The following is a 16507-nucleotide window of genomic DNA, read 5'->3' on the forward strand; positions in this document are numbered from 1 at the left end:
TGGTGTGGTCCAGCATGGCCACAGCAGCATGGTGTGGCATGGTCCAGCACAGCATGGCTTGGTCCAGCACAGCATGGCACGGTCCAGCATGGCCACAGCGGCACGGTGTGGCATGGTCCAGCATGGCATAGTCCAGCACATCATGGCATGGTCCAGCACATCACGGTGTGTTCCAGCATGGCCACAGCAGCATGGTGTGGCATGGTCCAGCATGGCGTGGTCCAGCACATCATGGTGTGGTCCAGCATGGCCACAGCCACACGGTGTGGCATGGTCCTGCACAGCATGGCTTGGTCCAGCACAGCATGGCACGGTCCAGCATGGCCACAGCGGCACGGTGTGGCATGGTCCAGCATGGCATAGTCCAGCACATCATGGCATGGTCCAGCACATCACGGTGTGTTCCAGCATGGCCACAGCAGCATGGCGTGGCATGGTCCAGCATGGCGTGGTCCAGCACATCATGGTGTGGTCCAGCATGGCCACAGCTGCACGGTGTGGCATGGTCCTGCACAGGATGGCTTGGTCCAGCAGAAGATGGCTTGGTCGAGCACAGCACGGCATGGTCCCACACGGCCACAGCAGCATGGTGTGGCATGGTCCAGCATGGCATGGCTTGGTCCAGCACAGCATGGTGTGGTCCAGCATGGCCATGGCAGTATGGTGTGGATTGGTCCAGCATGGCGTGGTATGGCCTAGTGTGGCCATAGCAACGTGGCATTGCATGGTCTAGCGCAGCATGGCTTGGTCTAGCCCAGCATGGCCACAGCAGCATGGTGTGGCATGGTCCAGCACAGCATGGCTTGGTCCAGCACAGCATGGTGTGGTCCAGCATGGCCACAGCAGCATGGTGTGGCATGATACAGCATGGCCACGATAGCATGGTGTGACATGGTCAAGCACAGCATGGTGTGGTCCAGCAAAGGACTGCGTGGTTCTCCATGACGTGGCCAAGTACGTCATGGGACAGCCCGTTTGCACAGGTTCTGCCCCACCACTTTCCGCTCTCTGTGCTCCCCAGCCACATGCCCTGGCCGGGGCTGGATGAATCGGGTGCTGGCAGGGCATAGGTGCCCGTGGTGCTGGGAGGCTCAGCTGGTGGCCCCACTCTGCCCCTCATCCAGGACGGCGCTGCTGGGGGAAGTGGAGGAGCCAAGGCAGTGACATGGCGTCAGCAGGACGCACCTTTATTTCAGTGACTGACAGCCCACAATGGGGCGAATCCCTGTTCCCCACCCTGCAAGCCCTTGGTCCAGAGGTGCCCGGTGGCTGTGGCTGCTCAACTGTCCCACGCGGGGACGCCAGTGCGGCGTGGCGCCAACGGCCCCGACTCGGAGGCAGGCGGTGAGTCGCTGGCCCGCGCCTGAGCAAAGACACGGTTGTGGGCGCCAAAGAGGATCCCGCGGCTGTGGCTCCTGGGGGTGTAGGGCCCATGATGGTGATGGCGATGGCGGTGGGGTGAGCAGAAGGGGGCCCTGAAGGCCTCCTGGAAGCCCCGTCGGAAGTTCTCGTTGAAGTAGCCATAGATGATGGGGTTGGCGCTGCTGTTGAAGAAGGCCAACCAGTGGGCGAAGGGGAAGACGTAGACAGTGACCAGGTGGAGCTGGCCTTCGCTCAGCCGCCCGTAGTCCGTCAGCAGCATCAGTGTCCAGAGGGGCAACCAGGACAGGGTGAAGAAGACGGCGACAATGATGAGCATGTTGATAACCTTGGCCTTCCTTCGGGAGACCCTCCTCCCCTCAGGCTCCCCTTGGCCGCTGTCAGGTGCTGCTGACTTGAAGAGCTTGAAGGCGATGCGGGCGTACATGACAACGATGAGGGCAAGGGGAGCCACGTAGATGTGGGAGAAGAGGATGGTGGTGTAGATCCTCCTCATCCCTGTCTCAGGCCAGGCCTCCCAGCAGGAGTAGAGGGGGTAGGAGTTATTGTAGGTGTCCACCATGAAGTGGTGCTCCTCCCTGGTGACTGTCAAGGTGATGGCAGCGGGACACATGATGAGCAGGGCCAGGACCCAGATGATGGCGATGGTCACCAGGGCTTTCTTCAGTGTCAGCTTCTGGCGGAAGGGGTGGACGATGCAGCGAAACCTGCAGGAGGGCAAATGGGCTTTGGGCACCTGGTGGACGTTGCTGGGGAAGGAGGGCGGTCAAGACCCGGAGGTTGGAAGGGAGGGTAAGATCGATTGCTCTTTACATATGGCTTTTGGTGGCAGAGATAGGTTGGGATCTCTACAGTGTCAGTGTTTTCAGCCCAAGGTGGGGAAAGTCACCTTGCTAGGATGCCCCATGGACAGCTTTGTGGCCCTTCTGGAGTCACGCTCGTGATGCCCCTGGGAGACTTCCCATGATGGAAAACTGCACAGGACACCTAAACGTGCTGAAGGGAGTTCTATCCCTATGTACCCCACGCCAACCTACCTCTCCACAGCGATGGCCACCAGTGTGAAAACAGAGGCGGAGACGGACATGCCCTGCACCAGGCCGCTCATTTTGCACATGGCGTTGTCAAAGGGCCAACCTGCAAGGGGACACCATGGAAGTTGTAGGTGCCTTTGGCTCAGCTGGGTCCATCAGCAGCTCCCTCTAGATTTCTCCATCCACCATGTCGTTGCTGGGGGAGGCTAAATCCTGCTCCTAAGGGGGGGCTGCGTTTTTGGCTCATAAAGACATGGCCTTTAGCAGTACAGATGCTTGCAGAAAAAACACAACATTGGTAAAAAAAGATACTTTTTACACTTCTTAGAAACTCAAGGAGTATGATGGTTGTCGTTTCTCCTACCCTTGCATAGGGCTCTAGCTGTTATCATGGGGACCGACCTTGGGATCCTTGATCGTAAGGGCTTTCACCTTGTTTCTTGACCCTTGCTGAGGCATTGGCAATAAATAAATCACACCCCATAATAAATAAATGCGGACTCTGTCCCGTGCCCCGGCTACCATTTCAGCTAAAATCCGCCAACCACGCCAATGTCACCTTTTATCTTTGGAAAGGTCAACGGGCAGAGCTGAGCCAGTGCGGGGAGAAGATCGATGCGAGAAGAAGAGGGTTTTTTTTTCAGTGCTGCTTGGTGGAGAACAGCTGAACTTTAAATAAATATGTAAATGCAGTGTTAAGGTCATACTTATTTTGCCAAAAAATGTCCAAAACCTTAAAAAAAAAAGACTTTTCTTCCTAAAATAGTCGGTCTAAATGAAATTATACCTTTCATCAGATGTGGTTGAGTGGCCACCACCTGACCTCCTATCCTCAGCAAAAAACGCACCCATAGGCAAGAGATTTGCGGGTGGCCACATGCGTGGGGGGCAGAAGGTGGGTGATGTTCCCCACCAATTTCTCTCCCTCCACTGCCCCACTCACCCGTGATGAGGTTGTCCACCAAAGTCGTGGGCATGCAGAAGATGCCCACCAGCAGGTCGCTGATGGCCAGGTTGAGGATGAACATGTTGGTGACCGTCCGCATCTGGCGGTTCTTCACCACGATGAAGCACACCAGGATGTTGCCGATCATGCACATGAGGAAGATGAAGGTGTAGGCCAGGATGAACATGGCGGCTACGGGGGAGGAGTGCTGGTAGTATGCCGAGAAGGTGTAGTTCTCCCTCAGGAGGTGGCTCTTGCTTGCCGTGGAGTTGGGCCAGCTGCTGTTGAGAGGGCCTGGGGAAGGGAAGGCAGGAAAATGAAGCGGGAAGAGGATAAAGTGATTATTCCCTTCATTTCTTAACGCCCTCAGAGGTGGGTTTTCATATTGATACCAGTGCCTGGCTGGGACGTGTCCTGCTGGGATCATCTCAGTACCCCAACAAGTCTCCTCCTTGTTGGGTGACGCGGCCCAAGGTACCGCAGCACCTCGGCTGAATTATTATTTCGTATCATTATTATTTTATATCATTAATACTTTATATCATTATTATTTTATATCATTATTATTTTATATCATTATTCTAATGAGGAATTAAAGTGGCCCTGAAGACATCCTGTTCTCACGAGATTTTTTTTTTAGGCGTGATGCAAGGAAGAGAAATCCACGTCCCGACACCGCAGCGCTCCGGCTGTGTGGGAGCAGTGTCCGTGTGGTCCATGGCATGGCCAGGCTGGGAGCATCCCTGCTCCCGGGGTGTCTGCTGCCACTTCTCCTTGGGCTTTGAGATCCCCTAAAATCTTCTTCTCCCCAGCAAAGCCGCAGCACCCGAGGGAAACAGGCTGGGGCAGAGGAGACCCTGCCCTCCCCTTACATACAAAGGGATAATTAGACGTAATTATGATTATTATCTGGGACCTGGGGAGATTCTGATGGAAGAAGCATTTTTTTTTTTGCTTTAAGGCTCAGCTTTAACCCACCCGCAGGTCAGCCCCGCTCTGCGAAAGCACTGCAAAGCCGCTGCATGGTGGGCGGCTCTGTCGTCCCCCCATCCCCGTGCCGCTGCCGGTGCTCAGCTCGCCAGCCAAGATGCTTTTCCCAGATGCCGGGACCACCGGCTTCCCTGAGGCTCCGGCAATCAGGGAGGCCCTACCCGGACTCTACACCCTTTCTCTGGGCGCAGGATTCGGCCACCACGTTTCCAGTGGGGCTTCAGAAAGGCACCGAGAAGGGGTTTTGCAGCACCGGCACGGGAGAAGGAGCCTCTCAGAGAGGCAAGGAAACATCAGGGCTGCTGGGGCAAGATGCTCCGGCTGGTTGGCATCAGATGCACCCGCGCAAACTGGCTTCGTTAGCAGAAGTGATAGCCAAGGTTGCCCGAAACTGACAATATTAAGCCCGAAACTTTGCCGGACTTTGTCTCTTTGGGCTGCAGTGTCTTGCAGCATTTAGCGGGAGGTGGGTGTCCGATGGATGAGGAGTCACAGGCGGGTTTCAAAAGCGAGGTGGAAGGTGAGGAAAGGGAAATAAGAGGCTGCCCGAGCGCCCGGGTTGGCGCTGGATGGATGGAGGTGTCCTCCGTTCGGCGCTGACATCTCGGACGTGGTGACGAGGGGATGGGGGGAGACCAGCCTGCGGGGGTGGGGTGGTGATGGGCCACCCACCTCCCTGCCTGGCCGTGGGAAAGCGCCACAGGGAAAGGCTGGGATGATGGAATAAGGGTCTGGGGGCGGGAGGTGGTGGACACCTTTTTGGGGGGGGGATAAAATAAAATAAATCAGGTCTCGGTACTCACCTCCGCCATCCCAGCCCGGCTCCGGGGGCTGCATCGCCGGCATGTGGGCAAGGGACAGCCTCCCATCCTCCCATCACCATGGATACCGGGGTACGCGCACCGAACCCCCCCGTCCCCACAGCCGAGGCAGCACGGGGACGGGGAGAAGCCCACGGGAAGCAAAGGGGAAAGCCGGAGCCGGTTTGTTCCCTGGGGGAGGGTCGGGGTCTGCGTCCCCCTCGCCGTCCCCGAGGTCCCCACGCTGATGCTGGCACTTGGTTCCTCTTTTCCCTCCAGCTGATGGTTGGTGTCCCCAGCAGCGCTCCTGCCCGTCCCTGGGATGGGGGGAAAACATGCTGGGAACCCCAACATGAATGAGGAGGACCCTCATCTTCCACCCCATTGTAAATCACCCACGCGGGTGGGGAAAGCAGCACGGTCCTTAGGGGTGTTGGTCCTGGCCCAAAAGCTGCTCCGCTCAACTCCAGCTCCTCATTGCCAATGTCAACAAACGCCCTCTTACCACAATCTTTAACCAAAGTCAGGTTTGGGCAAGTCTAGAAGTCCGATATTTCCATTCCTGGCAGCCCCCAGGATTGGGAAGCTTTTGGCCCTTAAAAACACGAAGGAACAAACATGGGAGACATTTGAACAAGGCAGTTTGAGATACACCTGTGATTCCCAGGAGTTTTTTTTGCAGGCATCCAGCTGCTAAGGGACACCAGCGTGCCTGGCAGTGGGCTCCCCACCACCAAGGAACCACCCTCCCCGGGCCGTATCCTGAACCCCACAGCCCATTTCTTCCTTGGAAAGAAAGCTTCAGGACTTGAAGACCCACACCACCCAGGAGGGGGGTGCACGCTTCTGGGGACACCCGTGGGGTGAGTGGTGTGTGGGGACCTGCTTTGGGTCGCTTTGATTTCCATGGGGAAAAAAACGTGGGGAAAAAAACCCACAATTTCCCTGGAAAAATCCAGGGAAATACTGCTCAGGTCTCGGCAGGATCCAGCCGGAGGCACCAGCCCGAACTGCAGCGAGCACCCACGGGGATCTGCAGAGAAGGAGAAGATGACTGATAACTCAGATTTAGGTAGATATTAAAAAAACCCCACACGTGACAGGAAAACATTTAATCAGGCGTTTGGCATATTGCCGTATCAGCAATTCAAGGGGGAACCCTTACGGCCGCGGGGATGTCCCCCACCATCGCGAATAGAGATGCTCCTCATCACTGGCCAGGCAGGATGGATGCAGCCAAGCATCCAACTCCCCTAATTTTACCCAAAACTCGCACCGCGTGCATCCCGGCTCCGCTTCCCTCCCCAAGCGCTTGGCAAAACACAAAGCGGGAGATTCCCTGGCTCGGGAGCTGGCAGAACCGTCCCTTCGCGGAGGAACCCCGCTGCTTGCTTTTTAGTAAGGAAATAATAATAAAAAAAACCACCAAAACCAAGAGGGACTGGCTGCCTTGCTGCAGGTTTGGGATAAAAACGGGGGCGTAGCAGGGACTGACATAAACCCAACCACTCTTGCAGGTAGTCGCCCCTCGGCAGAGCTCGCCCAGGAGCCCTGAGATGCTCTCAGGCTTTGGGGACGGGCTCCTCCGGGGAGAGCAGCAGGTCGAAGGGGACGAGGGGCCGGACGAGGAGCCGCACTTCGGGGCCGACGGGATTCTCCCGCAGGTTGAGGCTCCGCAGCGATGCCATGGTGGCCAGTTTTTCCGCCGGCACTTCTGCAAAAGAGAGCACCGGGGTGAGCATCCATCCCGGCATCCCTGGCTGCCGGGGAATTCGGGGCGGCAGAGAGGGGCGAAAGCCACGGCAAGATGAGCAACAAACCCCTCTCCTGCCGGTCTCCAGGCTTGTATCAAACCAGAAACATCATCCAATCATAGTAAATTATACGACTATTCAAATGCCTCGGCAAGGTGTAAACACCGCAATATAAAATATGGACACCGCCCTCCAGTTCTCCCAGTGCTAAAACAACCCTGCTGGGGTGCTAAACTGGTATTCAAAGACTTATTCCCCTATTTTATTCCCGGTGTTGCAATGCCCAGGAGCCCTCACCAGGCTAACGGGAGAGCACTGTGCTCTTTGCCCTTGTTGGATGTGCTGCAAAACGGCTCTCAGCCATCGCCAGGCACCCTCCTATTTTGCAATTTCCATTAATTTGGATGTTTTGCTTTACATTTCCCTTATGTTTCTTTTTTACTTTAAAAAAAAAGGTGCAGGTCTCATGGACGGTTCCAACGTGAATCCACTGAGGAACAAGACCGATACAAAAACCTCACCATTAACATTGTTAAAAGATGATGGATTCAGCTTTTTGTTACAAATCACCATATTTTGGGCTGGAAAAGCCCCCCCCCCCAAAAATAGAGTTTACCAAGAACAGTTTCTTTTTCTTTTGGCCACCAAAATGACCAAGAGCCTTTCATATCCGCAGCTCTGCTTTCTTCTGCCAATACTTGGAGCAGAGTTGCGGCGTTGTAATTATAGCTGGGTGGGTCATTATGCGATTTTTAAACCGTGAAACTTATTTTATGCTGGAAAAAAAACTCAAACACCTTGATGGCTTTTTTTTTTTTCCCCCCTCTCTGCTCCAGAGCGCCGCGCTATTTTCTGTAATACATGTATTCCTTGGCAGCGCATCCCCCTCATCAGGCTGAGCTTCACGTGAATTTTTTTGTACCTCTTCTTTACGGTGGATTTGTTCACTGCTGCTCCCCTGTGTCATTTTGCAATTTTTTTCCCCTTGATGCACAAAAATCAATTTATTTTGTTTTGATAGATCTTCCTGTTTAATGATCTAAGGCTATGCAGAGTGATAAACCTCCACTTTGCTTAAATTTAGGGGGTTAAGGAAAGTATTTTAGGGAGTAAGCCTTGCCCAGGGTGGGAAGAGCCCAGCTCTGCGGCTTAATTCAAGGTAAGGAGCGGTGACTTGTCCCTGGTGTGAAGGGACAGGCAGGGCACAGAGGCTATTCGGCTGTGCCGGGGGAGCCACAAACTCCTCTATAAGCAACCCGAAGCATCGCTTGCCATCTCCCCAATGGATTAAGCACTCACGTTTGAGCCTGAATTATTCATGCCAGTTAAGCCAAAAAAAAAAAAAAAAAAAGGCAAAAAAAGGGCTTTTTCATAATTAAAGCAAACAGTAATTTTCTCAGATCAGAATACGATAATAAGTGAGTGAAAAACCCGGCTCCTTCAGATGAAAGGGCTGCTGAGGTGTCAGGAGGCATCTGAGGAGATGGGTATGAAAGGGCTGCTGAGGCATCTGAGGAGATGGGTAATGAACGCTAAGAGCCCTGATGGTCTCGCAGACATGTACGACTGAAAATTGAAGGGGGAAGGACACTGCTTAGCTCAACAGAGCTGCTTCCTGGGCGCGTTTTGGCATTACCCACATCCTTTGGTGGCCACCAGCTTCTGCCAACCTCCTCCAAACCTGCCGATGGAAAACTACCTCGAGTGCTGTGTTCAGTTTTGGGCCCCTCACTGCAAGAAAGACACTGAGGTGCTGGAGTATGACCAGAGAAGGGCAACAGAGCTGGTGAGGGGTCTGGAGCACACGTCTGATGAGGAACGGCTGAGGGAACGGGGGGTGTTCAGCCTGGAGAAAAGGGGGCTGAGGGGAGACCTTCTCGCTCTCTACAACTATCTGAAAGGAGGGGGTAGCAATGGGGGGTTGGTCTCTTCTCCCAGGTAACAGGCAGTAGGCCAAGAGGAAACAGCCTCAAGTTGTGCCAGGGGAGGTTTAGATTAGGTATCAGGAAAAATTTGTTCGCTGGAAGGATTGTCAAGCATTGGAACAGGCTGCCCAGGGAAGCGGTGGAATCACCATCCCTGGAAGGATTTGAAAGACAGGTAGACATGGTGCTGAGGGACATGGTTTAGTGGTGGTTTTGGGAGTGCTAGGTGAACAATGATGATCTTAAAGGTCCTTTCCAACCAAAATGGTTCTGTATTTCTATATGTAATTACACTCCAGGGTTAAGAGCTCGTTAAGATGAAAAGAGTAGTTCATAGCACGAAATGTCTCCTTTCAGAGCCCAGAGACTCCAGGCAGGCATTAATTAGTCTCCTTTTACTCTTCTTTCCATTTAGCTTGAAAACATTACCTACAATCTTGAGCTGTAGTTCAAGAAGTTCTAGCAGGTGACTCAGCCCTCTTTCAGCAACTGCTTTTAAACTGTTTTGTAGCCCCACTATCAGCTCCTTCAGCACCACTGAGAAGATGACAGGCAGGACCAGGAATAGCACATGGCTGCAGTAACACCAAACCATTTAGCAACCTTCATACTGGTGGAAGAAACCACAGTCCTTTCCCACACTCCATCTACCATCTGTGGCATAACCTTCCCTTGCCTTTTAACTGGTCTTTTATCTGGAGCAGGGTCCTCAGCTCATTATTGGGTAAGTGGGACAACCTGAGTCCCAAATTATAAAAGGCAGCAAAATGCACCCTTTTCCCTTGCTGAGCTGACTGGAAGCATGTGGATGCTGCTGCTGGAGAACACTGGCTTTCAGATGCTTCAGTGGGTTCTCTAAGAGCATGTCAGTGTTCCTTATGAGGCCATACTGCTAAGACATGGTCCTCAACTACCTGTAGTAGGTGAGTTGTATATCTAGGGTTGGGGTTCTTCAGCCTGGAGAAGAGAAGGCTCCAGGGAGACCTTAGAGCCCCTTCTAGTACCTAAAGAAGGCCTACAGGAGGGCTGGGGAGGGACTTTTTATTAGGGAGTGGAGAGATAGGAGGAAGGGTAATTCTCTCCTGTGAGGGTGGTGAGGCACTAGCCAAGGTTGCCCCAAGAAGCTGTGGCTGCCCCATCCCTGGAGGTGTTCAAGGCCAGGCTGGACGGGGCTTGGAGCAACCTGGGCTGGTGGGAGGTGTCCCTGCCCATGGCAGGGTGGTGGAACTGGATGATCTTTAAGGTTCCTTCCAAGCCAAACTATTCCATGATATGCTGGGGGGGGGGAAGATGCCATCTCCTACAGCCTGGCCTAAGATCTCCTGGGGTGAAATGAGTGTCCTGCTGCCATATTCCTGTATGCAAAGGACTCAAATCCTATTGGGCTGTTAAGGCAATTCAAAACTTGTGTTGGTTAAATTCAAGCTGGTGGGGTCTCCCTAACTGTTCTTCCACTCTTGTGCCAGGCTGGTGTGGAAAGAAAAAGTGTATATAAATAACATATATAAATAAATATAACATATATAAATAAATAACATATGAACATATATAAATAAATAACATATAAAACTGTGTTAGCATATAAAAATGCATATATATATAAATGGAAACTCATGTAACAGATATTGCAGCCCATCTGCAAGCTCTGAGTGTGCTGTGTCTGCAGAGCTGGGCGCTTGGTCCTCGTGTGAACTCGGCTTGGAAGGCTCGAGGGCAAGCCAGGAGGTACCACCATGGTCCCAGAAGGTGACGCTGGGGGTGACATCCTTTGTCTTGGATGCGGTGGAGTCGAGCTGCTGTGGCTCTGGGGTGCTCCAGTCCCTGGGAGGCCATTGCTCAAAGGAGCCCAGGAGGTGTTGGGGAAGGTAGCTGGGAGTGATGCAATTCCCCTAAACTTTTGTTTCCTTGGGGAAAAATGGTCTGCAACACCTCTGGCTTTCTAATCTCTACTTCTTCCCTTTTGAGAAAAAGCATAAAATAGGCTACCTCTTTCTGCACCCAGAGAGCATTGTGCTCACTCCTAAGATACGCCCCTAAAACATCTTAGCTTGAAATTGTTAATTTCTACCCTGTCATTGTTTTTCCTGAGTCTGATAACAGCAGCCGAGGGGAGCCTGGTGGGAGGTGACCAAGCCTGGCAGCTGGGTTTTCTAGCTGCCTTCTTCCCCAGGATTAATCCAGCTGGGCGCAACCCTTCGTGTAGCCTATCCTCCCTGCTTTTAAGCCGGGAATAATGCAACAAAAAGCTGTATTCCCTTCCCGCCGCACAAAACGAGCGGGGAAATAGGAAGTTTGGAGACCTCGGCTCCTCCACCGAGTCCGATTGAAGCTCAAATAGTGATGGAGGGAACCAAGAGTGAGACAGCTCTCTCTGGGAGGTGGGAGAGGTAAAAAGGGGTGAAGAAAAAAAACCAAATGTGTCTTTTGCTGGCTTTCACGGCGAGCGAGGAGGCAGGATTTAATGCCTTGCATTTCTACAGGGAGCAGCTGATGCTGTTAATAAAACTCGTGTTGCAGGGAGCAGCTTTCCCAGCCGCGGCTGAAGCCATCCCAGATAAAACAGCAAAATTGAGTGGACTTGATATTCGCCTCCCCGCGGATTTGCGTGGGCTGTGGGATGCTCCAGCCTCAGCTCTTTGAAAGCTCGCTCCTAAATAAATTCTCTTTTTATCTGCGTGCTGCCCCCTTTTTGCCCGGCTTTTGGGGCTTCCAAAGGCTTCAGCTTTACACATGAAAGATTTCCCTCCCACTGCAGGGTTGGGGAACCAGTGGCTCTTGCCATTCCTTTCCTTTCATTTATTTATTTTTTGGGCGATTTTGTAGTGTTACAGCTCCTATTTGCTCTGGGAAAATGTTCAGGTGGGCTTGTGCCCTTATTTCACTTGGCAGCGAACATCCCAGCCCGGCATCCTTGGAGCCAAGCAAGAGCAGAGTGGCTGGATCCTGCAGGCAGGTCTATTTTTTGTGGTTGTTTTTTTTTTTTTATTATTAAGTCTGGTGTGTTTGAGTTGCAGGTGGAGCTGCCTTTGAGAGCCATATCCCAGTCTGGTGAATAGGGCAGCTTGAATGGAGCTTGATTTCCCCCTACGCCTGCAACAGCTTTGCCCCAGGAGGCAATTCAAGCGTTAGCTTGGATAAGGAGGCTCTGTCTCTTTAGCATCTCCCCGGCACCCACCTGCCCTTCCCCCTGCCGAATTCATGCTCCTTTTGGCCGGATCACTAAGCCATCCCTCAATCCAGCTGCATCCGCAAGGAATGGAGGACCACGAGTGGAGCTTCACCCCTGGGAACCGCAGTTGACCCTGGGGTGATGCTCATCCTCACCTCCAGTGGTGGGGGGGAAGAAGGTCCTTCTCACCTGTGATCTCATTCTCTTCCAGGTCGATGGTCTCCAGGGCAGTGACGGTGGTCAGGGGCTCGGGGAAATGCCGAAACCGGTTGCGGGAGAGGTTGATGGCCCGGAGGTGCAGCAGGGAGGTGACCTCCTCTGGCAAGCGGTGCAGGTAGTTGCCCGCCAGGTTGAGCTCTGCGGTTTGGGGAAGAGAGGAGAAAGGTGTGTGTGGGGAAATAATTTAATGTGCAGCTTAATTTACAGCCTCTCTCCCCCATGGGCTGCCAGGTCCAGCAATGGAATTCCAACTCCAAAAATGAGGTGGGTTTTTTTTTGCTCGTCTTCGTGATTTGCTGTTGTACCTTTTGCCTGCTGTGAGTATCGCTTTTAGGAGCGGTATGTTTCTTGGCTTCCTCGGGCTTTCCTAATGAAACCCGTGCAGCGTTTTGCAAGAAGCAGCTGTAGAAATGAATAATATTTCTCTGTGAAGTCAAGAGCAATTCCTGGCCCCCCACCCCGCGCCGATGGACGCTTGTCGTGGCTTAAGGCGGGTTTTCTATCTTCATGTGCCTGAACCCCTTCTGAGGTATAAACAGTGGTGGAAGAAATGTATTTATATGCAAAAAAATACATATTCTACAGAGTTTAACCCTCTGCGTTGCTTTTTCCCCTGCTAGAAATGAGCTCCTGTGGGACCAGGAGCGGCACCCCTGCATGAAAGCCCATTAGCCATGGGAACAGGACCCCAAGCCCCGCTGTCCCAGCGCCCTTCTCCAGTGACACAGGGCTTTCTGCTCTATAAATACCCGCACAAGCTGCCCTGCCCCGGCTAATACCTGATATTTATAGGTCCTGCCTTATTGAGGCTGGTGCAAGGCTGGCCCCAGCCCTGGAGCATCCGTCCCCTGCAACAGCCCTGCTGAGACCCGGCATGTTCATCACCGTAGTGATTTGTTCACTGGTGGAACAAAGCCCTTGCTGGGAAAAGAGTCTTTCCCCCCCCCCACCCCCCTCAGGGCTCACCCGTGTTATCTAGAAAATGAAAATTGATTTGCTTTGCTTGAGGTGTTTCTTTTCTCCAGCTTAGGGGAGTTTTCACGGGTGATGCTCCAACTCCAGGACAACACGGGAAGCCTCCCTAGACACCCACCACGGTGGCACTCGTGCAGTACCTTGTATGAGCAAAATATTAGCTTTTAAAAAGCTGCCAGAGCCCCCGGGGGCGCTGCTGGAGGCAGGCAAAGCCCCAGTGCAGCCCCCAGCGTTCAAAACCATGGCGCTGCACGCTTGCATGACCATGTTTCAGCACATGAGCTGCTTCCGGGGCTCTGCGGGGACTGTCCTCATCTCCTGCAGCGAGTGGAGTTGGGCAACTGTCACTGATGTCTCCCCCGTGGGGGCTAATTAGTCAGCAGCAAGTCAGGGTGTCTCCTGCAGCCCGAAATGCCCCATCTCTGCCATGCACCATCATGCCCAGGCTGCCTTTCTTGCCCTTTCATCCCCAGCCCCATCCTTGGAGGGATGATGACCCCGCAGCAGCCTGGCCACTGCTGGAGGTGGCAGGGCATGGGTTTGGGAGAGGTGGGTGAGAGCAAAACCAGTGCCTTCCTCCTGCAAGAACTGGAAATGGTAAAGAAAAAAATGGATTTTGGGGTGTGTGTGTGCTGAGCTAGAGTTTGAATTGAGGTGCGAGCGCAGAGGAGCAAAAACTGTGGTGGGGAAACTCTCCGGTGCTTTGTCTCCTCTGTGGCAGCCTGGGGGCTCTCTGCTGGGTCCCCAGAGTTTGGAAGTGGCTGTTGAAAAGCCGGAGGGCTATCCCTTACCTCTCAGCTGGCTGAAGGTGGTGACGAATCGGCTGGTGAGGGACTTCAGCTCGTTGTTGGCCAGGGAGATGTGGTGGATCCCCTCGGTGACGCTCCTCATGGCTTTGTAGATGCCAACGGGGAAGGCGATCAGCTTGCAGTTGGCCAGATCTGCCCCCAGAGAGACCCAGGAACCTTATAATACATCCCAGCTGGGATGGAGCAATGTTTGCCATCTTGTTTTCCACCCCTCGATGTTCAATTTGCCTGTCTGGGTGCTGCCACCCATGGATGCTGTAATGTCCCCTGCCGTACTCCTCTCCATTGCAGGGGTCTTTGTGATCACCTCCACGAGCACCAAGAGTTTGTTCCCATCAGTGATGCTGAGGCTGTTCCACTTTAGGTGTGTTCAACCCTAAATCACATTGCAAATACTTCCACACTGCAATGTCTTTTTGGAAACCCTCAGCCATGTCAATAACTTCACAACTTCAGTAATCTGTTACCCCCTCCTCCCCCGCTCATGTCCCTCACTCCCTGGGGATGGTTGAACAGCGCAGGGATGCCTTCTCCACCACTGACTGGGATGGGGATGGAGCAGGGATCTCCCTGCATGTGTTCCTGGCTGGATTTCCAGCTTTGGAGACCTCAGCACAAGGAGGACATGGACCTGTTGGAGCGAGTCCAGATGAGGACCATGAAGATGCTCCGAGGGCTGGAGCACCTCTGCTCTGAGGACAGGCTGAGAGAGTTGGGGGTGTTCAGCCTGGAGAAGAGAAGGCTCCGGGGAGACCTTAGAGCCCCTTCCAGTCCCTAAAGGGGCTACAGGGGAGCTGGGGAGGGACTTTTTATGAGGGCATGGAGTGATAGGACGAGGGGGAATGGCTTCAAACTGGAAGAGGGGAGATTTAGATTAGATCTCAGGAAGAAATTTTTCCCTGTGAGGGTGGTGAGCAAATGGAACATGTTGCCCAGAGAAGCTGTGGCTGCCCCATCCCTGGAGGTGTTCAAGGCCAGGTTGGACGGGGCTTGGAGCAACCTGGGCTGGTGGGAGGTGTCCCTGCCCATGGCAGGGGGGCTGGAACTGGATAGCCTTTAAGGTTCCTTCCAACCTAAACCATTCCATGATTCTCAGGGTGATGGGTGCTGCCCCATGACAAGCAGCGGGGAGGCAAGAAGGATTTGGTAGTGCTTTCCACCTGGTGGCATTTTTGTTTTGCTCTGAATCGTTTCCGTTTTCCCCTCCCGGGATGTGCCAGGGGATGGAAACCCTGTATCCCAGCCCCGTGATGCTCAGCTCGGGCTCTGCCACCCACTCCCTCCCCAAGGCCATGGTGGGGGCTGCACAAGCTTGGTCCTCCCCCTCCTCTTCTCAGGAGGATGTCGAGAGGCTGAGCGATGGAGCTCTGGCTCGCAGCGTACGCTGGTTTGTACCCCAGGGTATATCCAGCATGAATAAAAATGAGCGGCTTTCATCTCCCTCTCTCTCTTTTGATGAACTGTGCCTGAGTCTCGGATGTTGGCTAAAAAGGGGGAAATTGCAGAAAAACATGAATCTGACAAGGTGACTGATGTGGGGAGAGGTCTGGCTCCCGCCATCGCTTGCGAGGAAGGACTTTACCCCTGGGGAATATCCCATGGGATTATGTGCCGCTGCTGGCAACCCACTTAAGCTTTGCAGGGGAGGGGCTGAGGCCACTTTTGGGGGACCCATTCCCTTCCCTGGAGCTGCGGGTGCAGCACCTGAGGAAGAGGGAGGACGGCTTTTTTTAGACCAAAAAAAATGGCAGCAAAAAATAGAGCCCTGCTCCCGGATACCCGATCCTTCTCCGGGCCCCAAGCAGGAGCCGAGCCGGAGCGCCGGGCTTACCCAGGGAATCCGTTTTGTTCTCCACCGTGTCGTTCACCTTCCTGGCCACCCGGGCCACCGCTTCGCCCATCCTCTTCTGCATGCGGGCGCCCGGTCCCGCCGGGGACGCGTTTAGGTTGCGGGGATCCACGGCCGGAGGGAGAAAGCAGCCGCTCTGGCCTCTCGGGAGAGAGGGATGCTAAAAATAACCGTTGGGATCAGTGTTCCCAGGGGAGGGAGGGAGGGAGGCTGCGTTGGGGCTGTCATGGCCCTCGGGGTATGAAGTTCCCAGCTTTCCAGGGTGGTATGATTGGGGTATGGGGATGCATCTCCTTTTTCTGGTTTGGGATATGGAGATGCGCCCCCTTTCTCAGTGATCCTGGGCTGGCATGGTCCTCAGGGCATGGGATTCCCAACTTTTTGGGTCAGTGCTATGGGGATGCATCCCCTTTCCTGGAGATCTGGGGCTGGTGTAGGCCTTGGGGAGCAGGATTGCCAGCTTTTTGGGTTGGTACTTTTGGGATATGGGGCTGCATTCCCTTTCCTGGTTTGGGATACAGGGATACGTACCTTTTCCTGGTTTGGGATCTGGGGATGCGTTCCCTGTCTTGGTGATCCGGGGCTGGCATGGTCCTTGGGGCACAGGATTCCCAACTTTTTGGGTCAATATTCTGGGCTATGGGCATGCATGCCCAT

The 16507-nt window shown here is 53.8% G+C and overlaps 2 protein-coding genes across 2 annotated transcripts; both read right to left on the minus strand.

Annotated features, from left to right (window-relative positions):
- Positions 1–1279: 1279 nt before the first annotated feature.
- NPFFR1 (neuropeptide FF receptor 1) lies at positions 1280–3634 on the minus strand. Its single transcript, XM_009890935.1, has 3 exons — positions 3358–3634; positions 2418–2517; positions 1280–2087 (listed from the first exon to the last, which is right to left on the minus strand). The coding sequence occupies exons 1-3, from the start codon at positions 3545–3547 to the stop codon at positions 1280–1282; spliced, it is 1098 nt and encodes a 365-aa protein (XP_009889237.1). The 5' UTR covers positions 3548–3634.
- A 3078-nt stretch (positions 3635–6712) lies between these two features.
- Positions 6713–15914, minus strand: LRRC20 (leucine rich repeat containing 20). Its single transcript, XM_009890931.1, has 6 exons — positions 15833–15914; positions 13984–14133; positions 12188–12355; positions 9301–9318; positions 8541–8603; positions 6713–6864 (listed from the first exon to the last, which is right to left on the minus strand). Exons 1-6 carry the CDS (start codon positions 15912–15914, stop codon positions 6713–6715), a joined length of 633 nt encoding a protein of 210 aa, XP_009889233.1.
- Positions 15915–16507: the final 593 nt, after the last annotated feature.

Source organism: Charadrius vociferus, unplaced genomic scaffold, assembly GCF_000708025.1.
Source record: "Charadrius vociferus isolate BGI_N301 unplaced genomic scaffold, ASM70802v2 scaffold1528, whole genome shotgun sequence".
NCBI lineage: Eukaryota > Metazoa > Chordata > Aves > Charadriiformes > Charadriidae > Charadrius > Charadrius vociferus.